At 52.1% G+C, this 20,112-nt stretch overlaps 2 protein-coding genes across 6 annotated transcripts; one reads left to right on the top strand and one right to left on the bottom strand.

Annotated features, from left to right (window-relative positions):
- Positions 1-19: 19 nt before the first annotated feature.
- Positions 20-14,137, top strand: CIAO3 (cytosolic iron-sulfur assembly component 3). Of its 3 annotated transcripts, XR_012662438.1 has the most exons (12): positions 20-147; positions 1,584-1,679; positions 3,234-3,377; positions 3,707-3,839; positions 4,229-4,363; positions 4,703-4,821; positions 5,965-6,094; positions 6,340-6,412; positions 9,706-9,843; positions 10,902-11,059; positions 12,098-13,297; positions 14,065-14,137. XR_012662438.1 is itself a non-coding variant. In XM_075104674.1 (11 exons), the coding sequence occupies exons 1-11, from the start codon at positions 82-84 to the stop codon at positions 12,334-12,336; spliced, it is 1,431 nt and encodes a 476-aa protein (XP_074960775.1). In that variant the 5' UTR covers positions 20-81; the 3' UTR covers positions 12,337-14,063. The 3 variants fall into 3 exon arrangements, 2 of the variants coding, with proteins under 2 accessions (XP_074960775.1, XP_074960776.1); XM_075104674.1 differs by lacking the exon at positions 14,065-14,137 and having other exon boundaries at positions 12,098-14,063; XM_075104675.1 differs by lacking the exons at positions 20-147; positions 14,065-14,137 and adding an exon at positions 1,204-1,386 and having other exon boundaries at positions 12,098-14,063.
- On the bottom strand, positions 14,020-19,780 carry LOC142062387 (hydroxyacylglutathione hydrolase-like protein). Of its 3 annotated transcripts, none has more exons than XM_075104676.1 (8): positions 19,448-19,780; positions 18,346-18,410; positions 18,149-18,266; positions 17,480-17,588; positions 17,207-17,310; positions 16,944-17,045; positions 16,778-16,857; positions 14,020-16,407 (listed from the first exon to the last, which is right to left on the bottom strand). In XM_075104676.1, exons 1-8 carry the CDS (start codon positions 19,550-19,552, stop codon positions 16,242-16,244), a joined length of 849 nt encoding a protein of 282 aa, XP_074960777.1. In that variant the 5' UTR covers positions 19,553-19,780; the 3' UTR covers positions 14,020-16,241. The 3 variants fall into 3 exon arrangements, with proteins under 3 accessions (XP_074960777.1, XP_074960778.1, XP_074960780.1); XM_075104677.1 differs by having other exon boundaries at positions 16,778-16,854; positions 19,448-19,691; XM_075104679.1 differs by lacking the exon at positions 16,778-16,857 and having other exon boundaries at positions 19,448-19,691.
- Between the last annotated feature and the right edge of the window lie 332 nt (positions 19,781-20,112).

Below are 20,112 nucleotides of genomic sequence, written 5' to 3'. Positions count from 1 at the left end.
ACGACAGTGTGGCAGGTCCCCTTTTACGACAGTGTGGCACCCCACCTGCCGGCCGCCGCGCTCGTCGGCGGCGGGGTCGGGATGGCGTCTCCCTTCAGCGGGGTGCTGCAGCTCACCGACCTGGACGATTACATTGGGCCCTCGCAGGTGGGTGCGGGCCGGGGGCTGCCGGGATCGGGGCGGCGAGGGCCGGCCGCGGGGGAGAGCCTGCGGCCCTGTGAGGGGAGGTCCGGCCTTGCCGCTCGCCGCGGGAGCTGCTGGGGGCGGGGGGCGAGAAGATGGCGCTGAGGGGTGGCGGGTGGCGGCCCCGCCGGGCGGCGGAGGGAGGCCGTGCGGGCCTGCCCCGAGCGCAGCTAAATACAGCGGTGAAAGGAAAAAACACCCGGAGATCCCTCGCTGTCGCCTCCAGCCGGTGCGCCGGGAACGGGGGGGAGGGGGGCGGCAGCCTCTGAAAGCAGCTGAAGAGAGAAGTCATGGCCCAGCAGCCAGTCCGTCTTTCCCACCCCGATCTGGGAACTGCTCAATGGAATGTTAATCTAGACCCACCCCAAAAAAAGCTTCAGCCTAAACAAGTTTCCGTGCACACAACTCGGCCACACAGGAGCCCGTGCCGGCGTGCGGGAGCGAGCGACAAGGACGGGTCAAGGCTGTTCCTTTCAGAGTCTTAAAGCACTAGCAAAAGTACAAAATAGTAATCCCAGACGTAATTTCTGACAAGTACAGCAGAAAAACATCCCTGGAGTGAAATCAGTGGAATAAGGCATAATGAACCCTGTTAATTTGCCTTGCAGCACTTGGGTTTCCTGGTGAAGTCTTCCATGTACATTATGCGACCTGCTTTTCTGTTTCTAGTAGAGGTCGTAATTTTATTCAGTGAAGAATCACGACAACTTGCTCGTGCTAGTGTCTGAATCTTGCAAAATGTAGTAAAGCTGGATTAATTTGGGGTGGGGGGAAACTAAAAATGTTGGCAGAGCAAGGCTGGTAAAAGGCAAAGAGAATCATAGGGGTAGAAGTAGGACAAGGAGTCACGAGGTGCCTAGAGAATAAAAATTGCACAAAATGCAAAAACACCCTTGAGACTACATCACAGAACAATACAGAAAACTGGAAGCAGTCCTGAGGTCGTCAGAGTCCGTTGGACGTTAAATGAAACTTCATTGGCACTAGCCACATGTTGACTCTGGTGACCACGCCTCCATCGGTTAAAATTTGCAATGAAGAGCGCACGATCATCCGTAAGATTCCAGAGAGGAGGACTGTGCAGGCGAGCCTCTGTTCGTTTCCAGGCTCCGTAAAACACAGCTGTGTTCTTCAGAAAGAACGGCAAAATTGTCCTCTGGTTTTGGTATGATGCTGGAAAAGTGTTCCTTCTGTAAAAAAGGGGTAAGCGGTTTTTGCTTTTATGTTTTCTCTCGGTGGTTATAGATGCTGTATGTAAATCCAGCATAGCTTATGGCAGAGTAAGCAGTATTCACTCTAGAACTAGTGCTCGGGTTCGATCATTCTCATTTCTGTTAAATCTTCCTCTTCCACACTTTGTTTTCTCATATCCTCGCTTTTGGGCTTTATTTCTCTTTCAGGAATGCATCAAGCCCGTAAAAGTGGAAAAAAAGCCTGGAAAAGCAGCAGCTAAGATCAGAATTGAAGCAGATGGAAGCTATTTTCAGATCAATCAGGTATGTGTAATTTTTCTTCATTATTGTGTAAAATACCCAGAAAACGTGAGTGTATTGTTAAGTATTTGAGTAGCCTACAGCTAGTTAATTCCTCAGAGAGGGCCAAGATGTTAGAAGAGTGTTGCTATTGCTGTCAGCGTTCTTGTACCTTTTCCAAAGTCCAACTTCTTAATCATCTGGTTTTATAAGCAGTAATTCTGACTTTCTGTCCATCTCTTATGCTCTGAAACACCGACATCAATTGGCGATGGTTTTCAGTATACGAGCAGATAAGCTGAGAGGTCTATTTTGCCATCAATTCTTAACTATTAGCAGTTCCTAAATTATCTGAGACAATGTATTTTCTTATTGCATTATGTCATACAGCAGAGTGCTGACTCACAGAGAGAGTCAAATACATACTCTTAAATTTTGCTCTGATTTTTTTTAAAATAATATTTCAAATTATTTCTTAAATAGCCTGCAGAATTTATAAGCCTCCTGCTTATGAAATTAATGTTGAGTTTTGGAGAATTATTTTCCTGTTTACACAGAAAAGGTTAACATTTCTTAGTTAAGCAAGCTGGGAATCCATCTAGAAATGGTACTTTTAGTTTTAAGCAGATGATGACCTTTTGACTGAAAAGGAGGTACAGCACTTCCAAAGAAGCCTGGTTTCTTATTTTAACATTTTAATTTAGTAGTACCTAATTGCTCGGTCTGTTTCTGACTTTAATTGAGAAATGAAGTTTAAGAGGAGAGTCTCATGGGAAAGCTGATTTATTCAGGTCAAATATTACGAAAAGTATTTCCTTCCAGTGGCAAGCCACGCTCTGTCTTTGATATGCCACCATACAGTTCTCCCATCAGTGTCGGTGAAAGTTATGCACACAGAAAGATTGCAGAAGGCCCAGTATCAATTAAAAATCAAGCTTGTAGCCTGGTTACACGATCTGTTTAGGAGTGAAAATTCAAGTTCCTGCGAAGAAACAGCTCCAGTCCTGTTCAATAACACGAGCAGCACCTGACAGAGGTGACGAACCTGGCACGCTTTCTCCAGTGTAATATTCAACGCTGGTGCTTAAAGGCTCAGGATCCCTGTGGTCTACAGTTTTGTGGCTAAAATAGCAGCTGCAATCTGCAGTGGGTTAGCCTCGCTATCCCAGTCTTCAGCCACCCGCAGGTTGAAAAACCAAGCAAGACAGACCCTGTTTGCATCTGAGAAAGTATCATTTTGATGTTTTGGAGCAATATCAGCCCACCAGATAGCACGAGTAATTGTGGCCTAAACAACTGTTCTGTATTTGATGAAAGTTATGTTCTCGGTCTTGCTAAAATTCTCCTGAAGTTCCTCAGCGTCTTTCTATCTGTGTGCCAAATAATCCTATTAAAAGCAGCAAAATGCAAAGACACTTGTCTTCCTCCCCATCTTACTAAAAATAAAAAATACTTTTTTTATGATAAACCGAGTGCATTAAAAGGTCAACATCTGTGTTACTAAGTGTAGTAGGGTGGGAAAACTGCTACCTAATTCTACGCTGTGATCAGAACTGAGTGTAGTCTGTTTCCTTCTAGGATGGAGGAGCACAAAAACTGGAAAAGGCTAAAATTACTCTGAACGACTGCTTAGCTTGTAGTGGCTGCATTACATCAGCAGAGAGTGTTTTAATCACTCAACAGAGCCATGAAGAGCTCTGCAAAATGCTAACCTTTAACAAGGTAGGTGACAAGTCACAGCTAGGTCTGCTGCAGAGTTTGAAAGCCTTAATAGGTTGGTACGACGCATCTGCAGAAGCAGGCGTGGAAACAGCGCACGTAAAAAGTAGTTTCAGGTGTCTGAAGGATCGGAGGATGTTGGCAGTGCGCTGTTGTGGCTTTTCCAATTTTTAAAAAGTAATCATGGGTTTGGAAAGGACCTTTAATGTAGTAAGTTACTGACTTCAGAGTTAAGCTGGGAGATACTTTCTGGTGTTCTAGTGTGCGGAAAGTGTTGCGTGCGCCATATGAACGTTGTCTGAACAGTGTGGTTTGCTTGGTTTTTTTCAAAGACTGCCGCTCCCAACGAACAGAAGTTGGTGGTGGTTTCTGTCTCACCACAGTCCAGAGCTTCGCTGGCTGCAAGATGTAAAATGGGTGTTCTGGAAACAGCCAAGAGGTTGACTGCATTCTTAAAGAGTTTAGGCAAGTGTGGGATTGCATTCTCTTAATCACGGAGGGGGCTGCTGGGGTGCGTGTTAAGCGTAACTGTTCCAAGCGCACAAGGGTGACGTGATTTAGCCTCCCCATGGATTCATAACATTTCGTAATGGGCATTAGCTAAAACGCAAACTGGCTACGACTTGAGTCGCATAATAAACTTGGAGTGATGGAAGGAAGGAGCTTTAAATGATTTGCAGTCCTCCCATCACTTTCGCTCGTCTTACTGTGCCGATGTGCTAGGGAAGGAGGTTCATTCTCAACTGCAGAGATTGATACCTGTAAATAAGTTTGAATGCGGTTTGACCGGAGGGTTTTTGTTGTAGTCGGCGTAGCTCCCCTGTGAACTTTAACACAGATGCTGTACCTCCTAGGTGTGCACTATGTATTTGATACAACTTTCTCAAGAAACTTCAGCCTATTGGAGAGCCAACAAGAGTTTGTAAAACGTTTTCGAAAGCAATCTGAAGACAAAAAGTCTTTGCCAATGCTAGCATCTGCCTGCCCAGGTACGGTATTAGGGTAGTTAGTTAGGGAAATAATAAAATGGCATGCTAATGGTACACTAGGAGGAAAATTCAGAAAGCTGGTCAGAAAAGTTTAAATGGATGAATTTGCTTAGGGGATTACTCTCTTCACAATACAAAGAGCTCTTGGTGTTAAGAGCAGTAATGATCTGTGCAGTTACCTAATGAGCTCTCTAAAATGAATCTTGTGTTACGCTTCCTTTGCTTTTTGTGCTGAAAACGGTTATTAAAGGGTGCGAAGCCTGGGACTGGGGGGAGGGTGAGGAGGGTGAAGAGGTGCTTGCTATTTTTAATTTAATTTGCTAATTACACTTTTATCAGGTTGGATCTGCTACGCAGAGAAAACCCACGGCAGCTTCATCATTCCTTACATCAGCACCACCAAGTCTCCACAGCAGGTCATGGGCTCCTTGGTCAAGGGCCATTTTGCAGAGCAGCAGGTGAGGGTCTGAAGTGAGCCATGCTTAACAGCAAACCGCTCAAATGGAAGGCTGTATGCTGATAATTTTTTACTTTGCTACATGTTACACATTAGAGTTTAAAGGTAAAAATTATCTTGCAAAGGCAGCACCTTCCTCACTTATCTAATGAGAAGTTAGCAACTAGGGCAGTAACACTAAGCTCATGCTGCATGGGCTGCTTAAAACCTCTGCAAGTTATCTGAGAAGGCTAGAGGAACTTATTTTTCAGTGTCCTTTTGCTCCCATCTTGTCTGTGTGTGGTATTTTCATGTTGTTTGGAGTTGGTGAGTAACTTAAAATAAATTATCCTACGACAAAACTTCAGTCTGTGCATACGTGCAGATCATGTCTTGTCTAAAAATGCCTTGCTCGTTCCCAACTTAATGTTCTGTTTCAGTTTGACTTAGTTCTGTTCTCAGTCTGTAACCTTTGGAAACCTTCCAAATGTAAATTTTATATTTAAAGACTAGCGTTATGCTAGTAGCCTAGATTTGCCCAGTAAGAAACTGAAGCACCACTTCTGATTGTATGATTTATAGTCCGTTAATGAGCAGTGTTTTAACAATTGCATTAAGTAAATGCTGACATCTGCATACTTGTTACAAAAATTGGCAGCCACTGAGAATACTTGGCACAAGATACCGAAACAATGGCCTTGAGTCAATGACTTGTTTCCTTGGCCTGGCCTTATTTCGTGGATGGTCGTGAGGTTTTTGTCCAACGCCAGATCATTTCTTGTGGGCTGGGTTTTAGTAGCATGGAGGAAGCATATTCTCTAGCTGCGTAATTAGGAATTGATTTCACTGACTGACTTTGGATCATCTGCACTAGCAAAAGGGTGGGGGGGGAGCCTGTAAAGACCACACTGCTGACACTTGCTGCAGACTAAAATTGGGTTCTATGAGAGAAATAATTTAGTGTATATATAAATGTGTGTGTACATATGTGTGTGTGTATATATATATCTCTCTAAAAAAACCCAAAAGCTCAGTAGTAGTGGAGAGTATTTCCAGAGGCATGGTGGCGTTAGTTTCAGCATTCTCATTTTTACCTGGAAAACATCTCTCTCAAGATAGGTTTGACATTGGCCAGTCCAACTGCACAGCTTTGTCTTTCTTCCAGCACTTAACACCTGACCAGATATACCACGTAACAGTAATGCCCTGTTACGACAAAAAGCTAGAGGCTTCAAGGCCAGACTTTTTCAACCAAGAGTACCAAACTCGTGATGTGGACTGTGTAATCACCACAGGTAAGCAGAGCCCGAGATAGTCCAGCTAATTTCTGTAAGCCTCAGAGCAAGGCACTTGCTAGTTTCGATAATCCTTTGTCTCTGAGAGGGGCCGTAGCGTATGGATATTGCTGTATAATTACACTTCAATAATGCAAAGCGTGTCCTGGTAAAGATTGCAGATGCAGTCTTACATACTTCTCTGTGGATTTTGTTTTCCTTTATCACCAAAATAAGAACTTCTTATATCTGTGGTTCCATTTTAGGAGAAGTGCTGAAGTTGTTGAAACAAGAAGGAGTGGCTCTGTCAGATGTAGATCCTGCTCCTTTGGATGCCATGTAAGAACAAAATCGCGTTTGTGTCTTCGGTCCTGTTCTTTTTCATCCAGTATTTCCAGAGTTCTTCCGCAGGATTTGCCATTCCACTACTGTTCCACGCAAGGCTGCGTGTGTTTGCGTTTGACTTGTTTTCTTGTGTCACTTCAGTCAGGACAATTGTGTATTAAAATACTTAATCTACAGAATACGATGAATTCCCACTCTTGGAGAATCTGTAACTACGTAGATTTTGGTAGTCCAAGGATTAGCAGCTCTCACTGTAAAGCAGCAGGATCGCTAGAATTAGCTTGGTGAGAGAATAATGGCAAAATAGTCGTGCAGAGAAGTACAAGTTGCACGACAGGCATTTACTGCCATTACTGTTACTCACAGTATGGCTGGTGGAATCTCGCAAAAATCTACCTGCAAACTTTGAGAAGTTGAAGAATCTAGATCAGTGCTAAAGGAGCTCGCTAGAAGGAAGCCTGTTATTGTGCTGTACTCAGCTTGCCTGTATCTGTTCCTAGTTATCAGAGCTACCGTAAGGATTCCAGAACTGCAACGTAAATAAGAAATATTTAGGTCACTCAGCTAATCTCTAGGAGTCTTTATCTGTAAAAAAACATGAGATCTAAAACATGTGCAAAACAGATGAGGCTTCAGTTGCTTCAACTGAAAAGTAACATCTGGTTAAGTGACAACTGCACGGAGATCTAAGTGACTGTGGAAACACTAAAATCACGTTTTCCTCATCTAAACTGACATGCGGCGGTGGTTCCGCGCTGAATGCTAAGCCAAAGCGTTCTCTTCTTCAGTTTCAAAGAAATGTCTTTGTAGCTCTTTGCGCATTAAGAAACAGAAAGGCTACACGTGCAGGAACCGTTAAGAATTACAAGAGGTGATCAAGCATACGATTCAAAAATTTACTGCCCTGGCTCCCTAAGTTTTTAGGAGAGATTTTGATGCCCCAAAAACGCAGCATCCGGCGTGTGATGAGAATGTGACACTCGTCTGTTTTCCGCTGTCCCCCTTGCAGACGTGACACTCTTTTTTTGAAATTTGATTTATTTGCGAATAGGCTTCAAATCTTTCTTGTACAACTGAGTGCCGTTGGCAGCCTTTGCTCCAGAAGCGTCTGGTCAGCACGTGTGTGTTGACGGAGCTACGAAGGGAAGTGGCCTTACACGCAGCCTATTTCCTAGATTAGTTTTAATTGTTATAAACACTGGTCACTCCCGTGCTTCTGGAAAGAAGGGGAATGTGAGATAGAGACCGTCTGTTGCCGTCCAGTCCCTTTCGTGTAAGGGATGCTTAGTTTAAAAAAGAGATTTAAAATAACGCCCATACCCAGAGCCTCGGTCTCCTCCTGCTCCATTTCAGTGGATCGGGAGGTGTAGGTTTCACATAACACATTCATTAGCACAGCTCTATTTACGCACATTTTTTCCAGGATTAAGCGTCTTTTTTCTGACGTAGCCTACGCACAGATTGCTTTCACATCAAAAAAAGAATCTACAGCTATAATAAACGTCTGCATGGTTGAGTCTCAAAAGTGCAACTTCTGAAGTTGCCCCATAAATGAGTGCATCTGTTCTACCCACTTTATCGTTACACCGCTAACAGAAAATTTGCGGAGAAAAAAGAGATTCTGAAGTGTTTGGGTTCCCTTAGGAAACACCATTATGGAAGTGTCAGTTATAACATAGAACTGAATGTCTAATTACTTGATAAAAATCTCTGGCCAACTTCTCGGGAGCACATCTGAGCACTAGGCCTCATGCTCGTGGTGATAAAGCACCTCTATAACCTTTTGTGAGCTTTAACATACTCAGTAAATTGACTGGTCACAAACAGCACGTATTCCTCAGAACTTGGAGCGTTCACATAAGCAGTCCGACGGCTGTTGCTCCGCTCTATCCTCCAGCACGTGGAAAAGTCCATTAAGAGGTTATTACGTTTGGCAGCAAGGAGGAGATGAAGTGCCAGAAATCCCAGGACTTGTGCTGGTACAACCGTTTGCTCCAGGCCAGCGCTGAAGCTTACCGGCAGCCTCGTTTGAAGAGAGTAGCAGTACGTGAGGCCAGACACACTGAAACATTTTGTTAATGAAGCTTAGTTCCTGTAAACAAGACCAAATTAAAAATAGTTTCTGAGGGTGATCGCAGGCTAAAGTGTTGCTTCTGCAGTTCTTCCAAAGCTAAGATTTTTATCTGCGAGAGGCAACATCTTTGACTTGACTCAAAAGCGTTTGGCCTGAATTCAAGTGTTTTCCCTTCTGCAGCTGTTAGTGGGAGAAAGCAAGTGTCACTGCCTGATGAGTGCTTAGAAGCAGATCCCTTGTCTTGTTATTCTCTTGTAACAAAAGCTATTGTTGTGGCTTCCATCTGGTGAGCTGTTCTCAAGAAACTTTATCTTGACCTCTGAATAGTTGGTTGCGTTTTGGCATGTCGGTGAGACGGAATTATTTGCGCAGAACTAGAATTACAGAACTTGTGTTAACAGAGCTGTTCAACACCAGAAACGTGTTGAACTTGAACCGGGGTCCCGCTGAGGATAGCCGGGTACGGGGCGAATGTCCCGGCAGCGTTAGGTTTGTTCCCCTTTGTTACACAACTTTAAGCACACGAAACCACAGCAACACAGATTTCACCTCTCTGAGCTTGCGATCGTGGCGCCGATACCTCCCAGAAGCGTTCTCTCATGTCCCGGCAACCACATCTAAAGCAGCTGGTTTCAAAAACTGTGTTTTAACACAGGACTAGAGCTTTCAATAATGAACTCTGCTTCTGTTGGTGTTGCAGAAAAGCTTCAGCACTGATGAGATGTCTCTTGACTGAGGCAGGACTTCTGCTAGTGTGTGTTCTCCGAGAGAAGTGTAGGTTGCACAGACCCGTGCTGCCATTGCTTCGTTCTTTTCCTCCTCCCATTTCTAAGCGTAACCCAGGCTGTTTGTAGAGGTATTAAACGAGAAGGTTACAAAATACGCAGGTCGGGTAACTGCCTTTGTGAGTCAAACGTTCCCAAACGTGTTTTTGACATGTGAAGATCAGGTTGGCAGGGCGCGGGTCAGGTCTTGTTGTGGCACGTGACAGTATTTCCGCGCAGCTTGACCCGAAGGATGCTAGGCAGCGCGGGGTTAAATCTGCCGGGCTCCGAAGCTATAAATAGTTGGTTCCCAGGAGAAAGGAGCTCGGGGGCAGCTGGGCTGCGGCTTGTTCTGTTGCTTTTGAGTCCCCTGGACCTTTGCATTCGTGCTGACTGTTGTGTTTTATCAAAGATTCCCCTAAAGCTGCTGCTTTTTCCCTTCCCCCCAGGTTCGGTAGCGCTGCAGAGGAGGAGCTCACCAGCCACGCCGGGGGTGGTTCTGGTGGCTACTTGGAGCACATCTACAAGTATGCAGCCAAGGAACTCTTCGGAATTCAAGTGGATACAGTTCAGTACAAACCTTTAAAGTAAGAAGTTTAAAATCCTACGGAAAGCACTACTTTTACTGCAGTCCTGTTCACGCTGTTATCTTGGTAATGCACTGAAACTTTCTTTGCAATGTTAAACATTTTACTTCAAGGCATGGGAATTGGCTTCTCACTCCCACAGTTGCTGAGCAATAAATCAGCCACTGTTCCACACAGCCTTTCCCTCGGAGACTTCTAGCCCCTTCGCCACCCACACACTTTCTTTTGGCCTGATGGATTTTCCCAGTATCAAGTTGCAGACAATTTTTAGAGTTGTTTAGGAGGCAGAGCTCACACGGATCTATGCTTCTTCACCTGTAGTCACTCCACGAAAGCAAATCTGTTACTGATGTAGCTGTCACAGAACCCAAAATCTCGGGTCAGGGCTTCAGGGCTCTGTTTTAGCTATGTTGTGGTAAGACAAAACAAGTCACTTGTGTTTGGGTGTGGGGGCTTGTTCAGCTGGGATCCCTTCTAGCTTCCCAGTTAGAACATTCATGGACCCTTTGTAATGAATTATAGCCCTGATGATTAGCAATATTTATGGTTAGGGTTCTCCAGTCTAGGAAGCAGAAGGCACAGTCCCCCTAAGCGTCAGTATGAAATACTTGATAAAAATGAGACTACTTACTCTGTTATCAGGAGCCGGTATTTCCGCTGGCCTCGGGAAGCCTCCAGTAACGGTCTGCTCCCTGCTTTTACGACCCACAACAATTTAAAAGCGCCCTCAGTGGCCTCGCTGATGTATAAGTTGGCTGAAGGCAGCTCAGGCAGCCTCTCACAATGAAGGTTTTGTTTAGGCTCCATCTGCTTTGCTTTTAAGGATTTATTCAACACAGGTGTTCTTTGGCAAACTCAGTTCAGGTGGCAGGTCCTCAAAGGAGACTGGAAAAGGATCTGTAAGCTAGTTCCTTCATCTGTTTTGTTTGGGTGGGAAGGAACTAGGACAGCTTTCTTGAATAAGATTGCACAGAGCACTTTGTTTTAGCACAGGGCTTTTTGATGTTTAAAATAGAACTTAATTTCGATAAGGCATTTTCTCTGCTCTTGTTCCGCAGAAACAAGGACTTCCAGGAGGTGACACTGGAGAAGGACGGAGTAGTCCTGCTCCAGTTTGCTTTGGCGTACGGCTTTCGAAACATACAGAACTTAGTGCAAAAGCTGAAGCGAGGGAAGTCGCCCTATCACTACGTGGAAGTCATGGCCTGCCCGTCCGGTAAGGCTGCGCAGGGATTTCGCCGTTACGCTCTGTAGCTGTAAGAAGCTGTGTGAAACTAGAACTAAAATACAGGAACAGTAGGCAATGTCTGACATCCTGAGTGTTGTGGCAAAGCCTTCAGGCTCCTGAGACGTGGTAGTCACAGCATCAGGATTTCAGAGTTGTGTGCGTGTGTGCTTTCTTACCTAGAAGCTAGGAGTTCTTCAGGATTTAACTAATGACAGTTAAATTCCATTGCACAAAAGGTACACAACTAGTGACTTCAAGGAAGTCCTGGTTTTCTGAGCTCTTTGGTACATGAAGAGGTTCTTCCTCTAACATTGCACAAAACTGACGGTACTGCTTTTAGGGAATGCTTGCTGTGGCTGGTGAAGAAAGTCTCTTTCTACCTATTTTATTTTATTACCTTTTCCGCTTTGTGCAAGCCCTCCTCCTTCTCCCTCCTGGTTCTCTTTGACTCTGCTAGCAGACAGCACGGGCAGCTTGAACCTGGCCTGCGGCGATGCTGCGCTGCCGCTCTGGTACTGTGAGCGGCCGCTTCCTCCCCGAGGCTCTGCGCGACTCCCAGCCCAGAGGCTGCACGGCACCGGGACACGCTCCGGGCAGCCACGCGCCGCCTGCCTCAGCTCGGAGCACGCCTCTGCCCCGGCACCAAACCCTGGACGTATCCTGGGGCGTTTGTCCTACCTTCAGTTGAGACTCCCAAGGCTGTTCGCACCTGGATTGTGTCCCGGCCCTTTTCTGGAGGCACGGGATGGGAGCCAGAGCTCCCTGCTCCTCCGCCTGCCTGGCGCGTCCCAGCCTGCCTCGGCAGCCGTCTCCCACGGCCAGCTGCAGGTGGGATCGGCCGAGCATCTCCCCACTAGGGCTGCGGCGGGATGACTGCCGAGCAAACCACCATTCTCATGGCATTTTCATTTCTGTAACCGTTTTGAGGTGCAGAGTAAATTAACTGTAGTCGGGTTTATTTTTTGTTCTGATAAAGCTGAAGTGCTCTCTAACCACAGCGACGTTTTCTCGCCTTGTTGCACGCAGGCTGTTTAAATGGAGGCGGTCAGATCAAACTGGATGGTGAATCCAGCAAGGACCAGCTCCAGCAAGTTGAGAGGTTGTACGACTCTCTTAAGACTGAAATTCCCGAGAAGAACCAGACTGTAAATGCACTCTACGAGCAGTGGCTGGGCGGCGCGGCGTCGGGAAAGGCTGCAAAAGCTTTGCACACAGAGTACCACGCGGTGGAGAAAACGAGCGCTGGGTTTAACATCAAATGGTGAAGAGTGACGCCGTGAGGCCCAGACACAGACGCTCAGTGCCTTTTTAACTCGGTTCTATTTAAGATTCTCAAAAGACAGCTAAAGCTCTGGGCCATCACCAGGTGTTTGCAATTTCTGACTCTCGTTAGGGGTGAGAAGGTAACGTGCACAGAGGCAGGCAATATTAATTCCTACAGCTTTATAATTACTCAAGTGATGTAAATAAAAACCAAACGCCGACTTAAAACACGTCAGAAGAAGCAGTAACGCATCCTCGCCTCTACGCACTCTTTAAGGACTAAATCTGCGCTCCCGACCAGAGCTGGTGAATTTAAGGTACTGAAGGGCCCAGCTTGCAGCAGGCAGGAGCCTCGCGCAGCTCTGAGCGACGCGACGGCGTTACGCGCCCAGGCCTTGCTGTGGTGTCCCGGCACACGGTTTTACGGCCGTCTCTGTTGGGACGTCCTCAGCTGGTTACAAATGCTCCAACTAGACCTTGGGTTTCCATTTCGCCACCCCGACTGGCCACCTCGAGGCCCAGCTGCGGATCTTTGCTCTGTCAGAGCGGGTGGGAGCCGGCAGCCCCTGAGAAGATTCATCCCTAGGGCTGCTTTGCTGCCTGCTGAAATGGGATGTGAATTAATATTTAAGAAGAAAAAGGTAGAGTGCTGGGGTTTTTTTCCCCTTTAATTATATAAATTGTCTCTAACTGTGGGCAATTACACCGCTCTCTCCTTAAATACACAGTAGAGAGAGTCACAGAATGGTCACATCTACCCCATCCTCACCATCGCTGACGATCCTTAAATTCCAAGAAAACAATTCTTTACAGTGTTTCAAGTAAGAAGTTCCTGCCAGCCTTCCTTCCGGCAAAGGACAAAGTCCTCGGTGTCTCTGAAAGGTGTTACTTTACAAAAGCTAACAGAAGGCGGCTGTGAGGTGTAATCATTACAACAAGTAGTCTGCCAGAACAATCCAAGAGGTCAGTAAAACCGCGCCTGGGGTAGTGCGGCGCCCGGCCGGGAGGCTGAGGGACATGAAACGTTTGGTCTTTGGTTACTGGCGAGGACACCTGCCTGTCTCGCTCTCTGTATTGTGGCATACGGGTATTTTCAGACTAATTACAGAAAAAAACTACTGACTGAAGGACTCTGGCGTGATCCATTCGACCTGAATATCAGATTTCCCAGAGTTACAGCGTGTGCAGGGAGGGGAACTCGGTAGTGGGAGGGTTTGCAGCTGTACCTGACCTTGCAGGGAAGGGATGCCGGAGATGTGGCATCCCTCCTGGTGACCGCTGTGGCTGCAAGTGAATATGAACTTAAGGATCACCGAAACTGAATCACTTCGGTATTTCTCCTTTTTCCAGTTACTGCTATGTGAGGAAGAAGGACTGTGCAGAAAGTAGCATTAAGCGGATGAAAACGGAAAACAAAGCTGCCACATTGCTTTGTCCCTTCAGAGTAAATGCAGGCAGAAGGGGCTGGGTACCGCATCCAGCCCAGGCTGGGACCGCCCCGGCCCCTCGCCAGAGATAACCCTCACTCACCCACTTCCTGCAGCCCTTGAGCTTAGGGCTGTCAGAAAGCAAAGCTGGCAGACCTTGACCCGCCTCTTGTAACGGCTCCTCTGGTGTACGTCTGTGTCTCCCTCGCAGCGCCTCCTCCCCTCCTCATTACAAGTAAGCCAACAGTGTAAAAGACCTTTTTTTTAAAAAATTGTTTTAATTAAAAGCTTTACATTTTTCAGGTGTTGCCGATCAATTAGTGAATTCACAGTGTTCGTAAGGCGAGAAGCCCCCGCTGCTCCCCCCCACCCACCCCATTCATTCCACAAGGAAGTCGGTGGTTTCCGCGAACGCCCTTTTCCACACGCGGGTTTATAACGCGCAGTGTGACGCCAGACATCGCTACCCGCAGCAAGAGCCGCCGCGGCTAACGCCAAGCCAGTCCCGGTCGCTGGAGTGCTGAGATACAAACCCTGTACATCAGTGCAAAAGAAACACATCCTGTTTCTGCTGAGAACATGCAACGTCAGGGCGGAAGCGCACGAATAAATACAGCAAAATGAGCTGCAGATTAAACAGCTTGGGGGGGGAGGAGGGGGGGCTACGTTTCATCTCCAGTCACCAGGTGTGGAGCTGACGCGCACGCTGCTAAAGCTGTCCGAGGACTCGTCCCCTGGCACGCACCGAGGCCTCGGACCCTGCTGACGCTCCCGGACGTCCGTTCTTGCCGTGTTATCAAGAACAGCTTGCATTTCTCCCAGCCCCTGAGCTGCATGCTGCCGCTATCGGCGCGAGCAGGCTCGCTGCTACTGCCGGAACCCTCCCGAACGCGCACGGGTGCATCGCTGCTCCCGGTACAAACGAACTGCCAGCGACCGCCCAGGTAACGGCTACGCGCTACCAGCGCAGTTAAACCCAGTGACTTCGAGGCAACGGCACCGAGGCGGGTCGTGCAGCGGGATTAATTCTTCCCCTCCTGTGGGGGAGAGTAAATGCTAACGCTATATGTGATAAAAGGACATATGCGTGAAGGCCGCACACTGGGCATAAGCTCGGCGACACCGTGACGGTGGTGCACGCGCTGAGGTAAAGGCGAAACCCGGGACGTGCTACCATCCCGCCCGGAGCTGTCACAGCTATTTACACAGCTACCATCAAGCCTTATAGCCCCAAAAAATGACAACTACTGGTTTGTAATGCGCCTCCCCTCCTGCAAATAAAAGCTTTGCACATTTCACAGTCTTTAAAAAAAATCAAAATAAAATGCAGTAGTGATTCTGCACAAACCGAAGGCTGCAAGCTGAAGCGGCTTAAGAGACCCAGCGGCTCCCTCACCCTTGTCCTAAAGACAACATAAATGTATGCTCAGCCGAGTGTTTTCCAGTTTTTTTTATCTTAGGGGAAAAAAAAGCAGCGCGTTGTTGTTTGCTGCCTAAAAGCTCACACCTTGGAAAGTATTTTACGAAGCTGGGGGGTTCGGGCACGCTTTCCTCCAGGCCTGAGCTCCACCTGAACCTACGCTGCATGGTTTAAGCGGTTTGGATGGCGCCCATCAGCCAGCGGTTGTGACAAACCCCTACGCAACGTTTTGATCTTGGCCTACTATAAAAACGGGAAAAAATACCGCGAACCCACTGCAACGAGGGTTTCTGTTAGCCCAGGGCTGGAGTCGAGGTGCCGCTGAGCACCAGCAAAAACGCCAGTCCCCTTCCCGGCTTCCTCATGTGCATCCAAGCCTCCGCGCCTCATCCCTGCCCACCCGTGGCCTGAGAAGGGCGCAGGGCGGGCTGGAGCGGAGCAGGCAGGGCCGGGAGGGCTTCCCCGCCAGCACAGCCCGGCCCCGCAGGAGGTCGGCGGCTTTGGAGCCGCGCTGCTGCCAGGCTCCGCTGCAGCTGACCCCGGGAAGCGCGGTGCAGCACCCAGGCCTGGCAGGACCACGAGCAGGAGAGCCTTCCAGCCCGGCGGGTGCCGGTGGGTCTGTGGGGTGCAGCACCGCACTTCCCCAGGAGCCCCCACCTTTTCCATACTCTTCCCGTGGCTCCCACGGGCTGCAGGACAGGTGGCAGCTCCTGCACCCCCCAACCCAAATGCCACGAGTGTGGGTGTCCTCACCTCAAAAACACCTGGCCAGCAGCAGCCCAGCGGCCGGGGGTGCTGAACGGCCACCTGAGCTCCCCAAAGGCACCCATGCGCTGCCGTCCCGCAGGGACCGGGTCCTCAGCAAAGCTCCCGCGGGCCAGGGGAGCCGGACACGGCGCTGGAGGGGGCGAAGCGGAGCAGCCTCAAAACAAGCAGGTTAAAGACACAAACCACTTCCGAATTTCCGAGTCGTACGGGAAGGAGCCGGAGGGACGCAGCCGCGGACGGAGCCCCCGGCATGACGGGGACGCTGCGTTTCGGCAGCCGCCACCGTGGCTGCTCACTTCTTCTCGAGGAAGGGGCTGAAAAGTCCCCAGTCAAACGCGAGCATGGCCTGGGGATTGGGTTGCTCCTTGGGCTTCTTGAAGTTATCCTTCTCGGTGCGCAGGGTCCTCAGCACCTCCACTGGGTCCGTCTTGCCCGTGAACTTCCGCAAGGGCTCCTCCCTGCAAGGAGACGGGCTCTGCTGCGACCGCAAGGGACAGGACGGGGACCCACCTCCCCGCTGGGACCCCAGCGCACGCCAGGACGGACAGCGGGGGAGTCACGGCCTCGTCCCGGGTGGCTGCTGGCACACACGGGGCTCGCCCGCGGGTACCCCGTGCCGGGCAGTGCAGGACGCCCCGTCCAGACACCCTCCCCTCCCTCGGGGCTTGCGTTTCCCACCAGCTCGTGAAGCCATGGGAGAAGGGGTGACGCTGGAGGGAAAAAGGGAGAGCAGAGTTTGGGGCCGGAGCAGCCCCCACCCCCCCGGCTCAGTTCAGGGCCGACCTGCGGCAGGGCCCTTCGTGCCTCCGAGGTGCCGGTGCTGCTTACGTGATCCGCAGGAAGGGGTTGTAGAGGAACTCCTCCTGCAGCGTGGAGGGCACCGTGGGCAAGTCCTCGTCATCCCGCTGCTGCCGAGGAACCAGATTGATCCAAAAACCCACCGGCATCCAGCACCCTCCTCCGCCCCCACCCCGGCAGGGGCACGGCCACTTACTTTGGCCCACGCGAGTTTCTTCTTCACAGCTTCGTTCTCTGGTTCCACTTTCAAGGCGAACTTGAGGTTTCGGACGGTGCATTCGTGGCCGCAGAACACCTTCTACAACGCCAGCGGGAAGCACCCAGCGTCACACTCGTGCCAGGTCCAACCCAGCCTGGTCCCTGGGGACAGGGGCTGCTGCCCAAGCAGTGCCAGCCTCCAGCCCCCCTCCTGATTTCGGGGTCCCTCCCCAGGCTGGTGCTGAGATGCAGGGCACTCACCGTCTCCTTCGGCAAAGCCCCCAGGATTTGGGTAAGGTTGGTGTACATTTGCTCCGCCGTCCCCTCGAAGAACTTCCCGCAGCCTCCCACAAACAGGGTGTCACCTATGGGGAAAGGGGTCTGGGCACGGAGGGGACCCTGGCCCTGCTCCCAGGGATGGGGTCACCATCGCCTCGTGAGCGTCGAGCGGGGGGGGGGACAGGCCGGCAGCGCGCAGGCAGCACGCCCCGCGTCCCCGGTACCCACGGGGTGTGCGTTGGCAGGGTGGGATACCTGAGAAGAGAGCCGGCGCGTCCGGGCAGCCGTCCTCCCACATGAAGTAGCACATGTGGCCCGAGGTGTGGCAGGGGGTGAACAGGCACCTCACCCGGATGGCCCCAAACTGCAGCGAGAGAGGGTCAGGACCCCGCTGGGGTCACCCCGGCCCTGCCGGACAGCCAGACCCCCACCCCGGACCTCCCCAAGGCCCATGGCGTCGCCTGCCGGCAGCTCAGTGGGTCACAGATGTGCCGGGGGACAGGGGTTTGGGTGAGTCCCGGGTTGCACGTGTCTGCTCTGACTGCGTTTAGGAGCGGGGTCCCAGGAGAGGGTTGGGATCTGAGGAGAGAGTTGGGGGCCCAGGAGAGGATTTGGTCCCCCAGCGCAATCGCAAACAGACCAGGAATGGGACGAGGCTTCTCCCCCAGGACAGTGCTCCATCCCAGCCCCGAATCCATGGTGCCACATCTGCACCCGCCCCAAGGCAACGGGAGCTCAAGCGCAGCCCTGGCCAAGCACCAGCCCCGTTAGCTCCCGGCACGGTGCCGCACCGCCGGGGACTGCGCCATCGCCCAGCTCCGCTCCCCACCAGGGCGGCACCGCGCCAGCCCCACGGGGGCAGGATCTGTGCGCGGGGCGGAGGCTGAGCCCCGGGGCGCTCCCGCCGTCCTACAGCCAACGCACCGTCAGCTCCTGGTCGTGGGTCACCTTGTGCGTCAGGGCCCCGATCCGCTCGTCGGCGCCGTACACCCGCAGGCCGGGGCAGAGCCTCGCCAGCTCCTCGTTGCCCCTCGCGTGGTCCCTGAGCCGGCAGAGGAGGGAGTGGGCACCCAGCCCCACGCCGGGCACGGCTGCCCCCAACTTGCGCCGGCGGCACTTACCAGTGGTGGTGGGTGGTGAGGATCGCTCTGAGCACCACGTCCTCCTTCCTGATGATTTCCAGCAACTGAAACGGACCCAGAGCAGAAGGAAGTGAGCACGCAGAGAAGAGGTGACACGTGCGCCACGGCCACCGTGCCCCTCCCGGCGCAGGATCTGTCCCGGTCCTGTACGGCACCGCTCTGCAGGCGAGAGACCCGGCAGACCAGGGCAGAGAAAAGCGCTCAAAAACACCCGCTTCGCAGTGAGGGGTGGAGGGTGGGACGAAGGCTCGGTTCCCCACGCCCGACCCCATCGCGCAGAGCGGAGCAGGGGGACGAGAACGCGCCGCTCCCATGGGGACGGCGGCATTTTACGGCCGGTGCTTTCGCAGCGCAAACAGGTGCGGCATGGGCCCAGCGTGGGGTCACCGCCGCGGTGGGGAGACGGCGGCCGCGCACCCCGAGGAGCCGCGTGGGGCTGCCAACCCCACGGGCTCAGCTGCCGGAAGGCTTTTAATGACAATTTAAAATTCACTGCTACTAACAAACCCTCCGGCTGCTCCTGATTACGTTCCTCGGAGAGGAAGGAAACATCCGAGTCAGCAACAAACGCCTAAAAGCCGCGACAGCGCTCGCAGGGTGAGCAGCGGCTGAGGGTGGCACAAGGGGGTCACCATGCAGGGGGGTGACCCCCGGCCGCTGCCTTCCCCGCCGGCCTCCAGCGGCACAGCCGCCGGCTGGCTCTCGGAAAGCGGGACTTCACACAGGAGAAGCTCCGAAGCTCTTTTTTGGGTTATTCTCACTGGCTTTGGGGTCTGCAAGGCTCCCAGCGCCAGCGCGGGGAGGGGTGATGGGGAGGGCGACACGGAAATCCCCCGCACCCAGGGGCGGGTGGGAGCAGGGTGTTGCCCACACACACCCACTCGCACACCCGCTCCGTGGGGCCGAACGGGGACCGACCCCCCCGCCGGTGGGATGCTTCACGCACGTGTGGATTCAGCCCGCTGCAGGCGAAGACCCCGCACGCCAACCCCACGTGGGGCCACCACCACGGGCACGTTCCCCTGCGTGGGACCCCGCAGCCCACCCGGGACGTGGAGAGGGGGAGCAAAGCACCTCTCACCCTTTTGGGGACTGCGGCGTCCACGGCGACGGCGTCCCGGGTGCTCTCCTCGATGACCAGGTACATGTAGTTGTCCTCCAGGACAGAAATCACCTTCACCTTCATGGTCCCTCAGCAGCGCCGGCCGCGGGACACGGGTGGGGACCCCACGCAGCAAAACGCGGGGGGGTGGGGGGGGGGGGTTGTCTGCCCCCACACGGCGAAAGAGGGGGGCGGCCCCGGCTCCACACGGTAACAGGGGGTGGGGGGCGGCTCCGGCCCCACGCAGCCGCGGGGCGAGGACACGCGGGGGTGCGCGGTTCCCCCCCACCCCAGCCCACGCGTGACGCGGGCGGTCCCCGCGGGCGGCGCCGGCCGGAGCCCCGGCGCGGTCGCTCCCCGCAGCGGGCAGGCGCGTCCCGCCCCCGCCGGTGCAGTGCGGGGCGGATCACGCTGCGTGGGGCGGGGTGACATCCCGCGCGGTGCGTGGGGGGGTCCCCTCCTTCCTTCCCCCCACCCCGGCCCGGCCCCCGGCGCAATGCGGCTCCCGGAGCTGCCGGTGCGAGGCAGGAGGGGCGAGACCCCCACGGGGGGAGGCGGAGGGGCGAGACACACCCCCCCCCCCCCCGTATTCCACCCTGGCTCCCCCACATCCCCACGCGGGGCCCCGCGGCTCACCCTGCCAC

The sequence above is a fragment of the Phalacrocorax aristotelis genome, chromosome 10 (genome assembly GCF_949628215.1).
Source record: "Phalacrocorax aristotelis chromosome 10, bGulAri2.1, whole genome shotgun sequence".
NCBI lineage: Eukaryota > Metazoa > Chordata > Aves > Suliformes > Phalacrocoracidae > Phalacrocorax > Phalacrocorax aristotelis.
The sequence above is the reverse complement of the archived record's forward strand: the minus strand, read 5'-3'. Positions and strand labels throughout refer to the sequence as shown.

What these genes read in the sequence shown, in the direction of transcription:
- CIAO3 (XM_075104674.1), top strand. Translation starts at nt 82, where the DNA reads ATGGCGTCTCCCTTCAGCGGGGTGCTGCAGCTCACCGACCTGGACGAT. An exon ending in CCTGCTCCTTTGGATGCCAT is followed by an intron (nt 6,413 to 9,705) that starts GTAAGAACAAAA and finishes CCTTCCCCCCAG; the next exon opens with GTTCGGTAGCGCTGCAGAGG. An exon ending in AGTCATGGCCTGCCCGTCCG is followed by an intron (nt 11,060 to 12,097) that starts GTAAGGCTGCGC and finishes TGTTGCACGCAG; the next exon opens with GCTGTTTAAATGGAGGCGGT.
- LOC142062387 (XM_075104676.1), bottom strand. Translation starts at nt 19,552, where the DNA reads ATGAAGGTGAAGGTGATTTCTGTCCTGGAGGACAACTACATGTACCTG. An exon ending in CCCACGACCAGGAGCTGACG is followed by an intron (nt 17,589 to 18,148) that starts GTGCGTTGGCTG and finishes CTCTCGCTGCAG; the next exon opens with TTTGGGGCCATCCGGGTGAG. An exon ending in AGAAACTCGCGTGGGCCAAA is followed by an intron (nt 16,858 to 16,943) that starts GTAAGTGGCCGT and finishes GTTCCTCGGCAG; the next exon opens with CAGCGGGATGACGAGGACTT.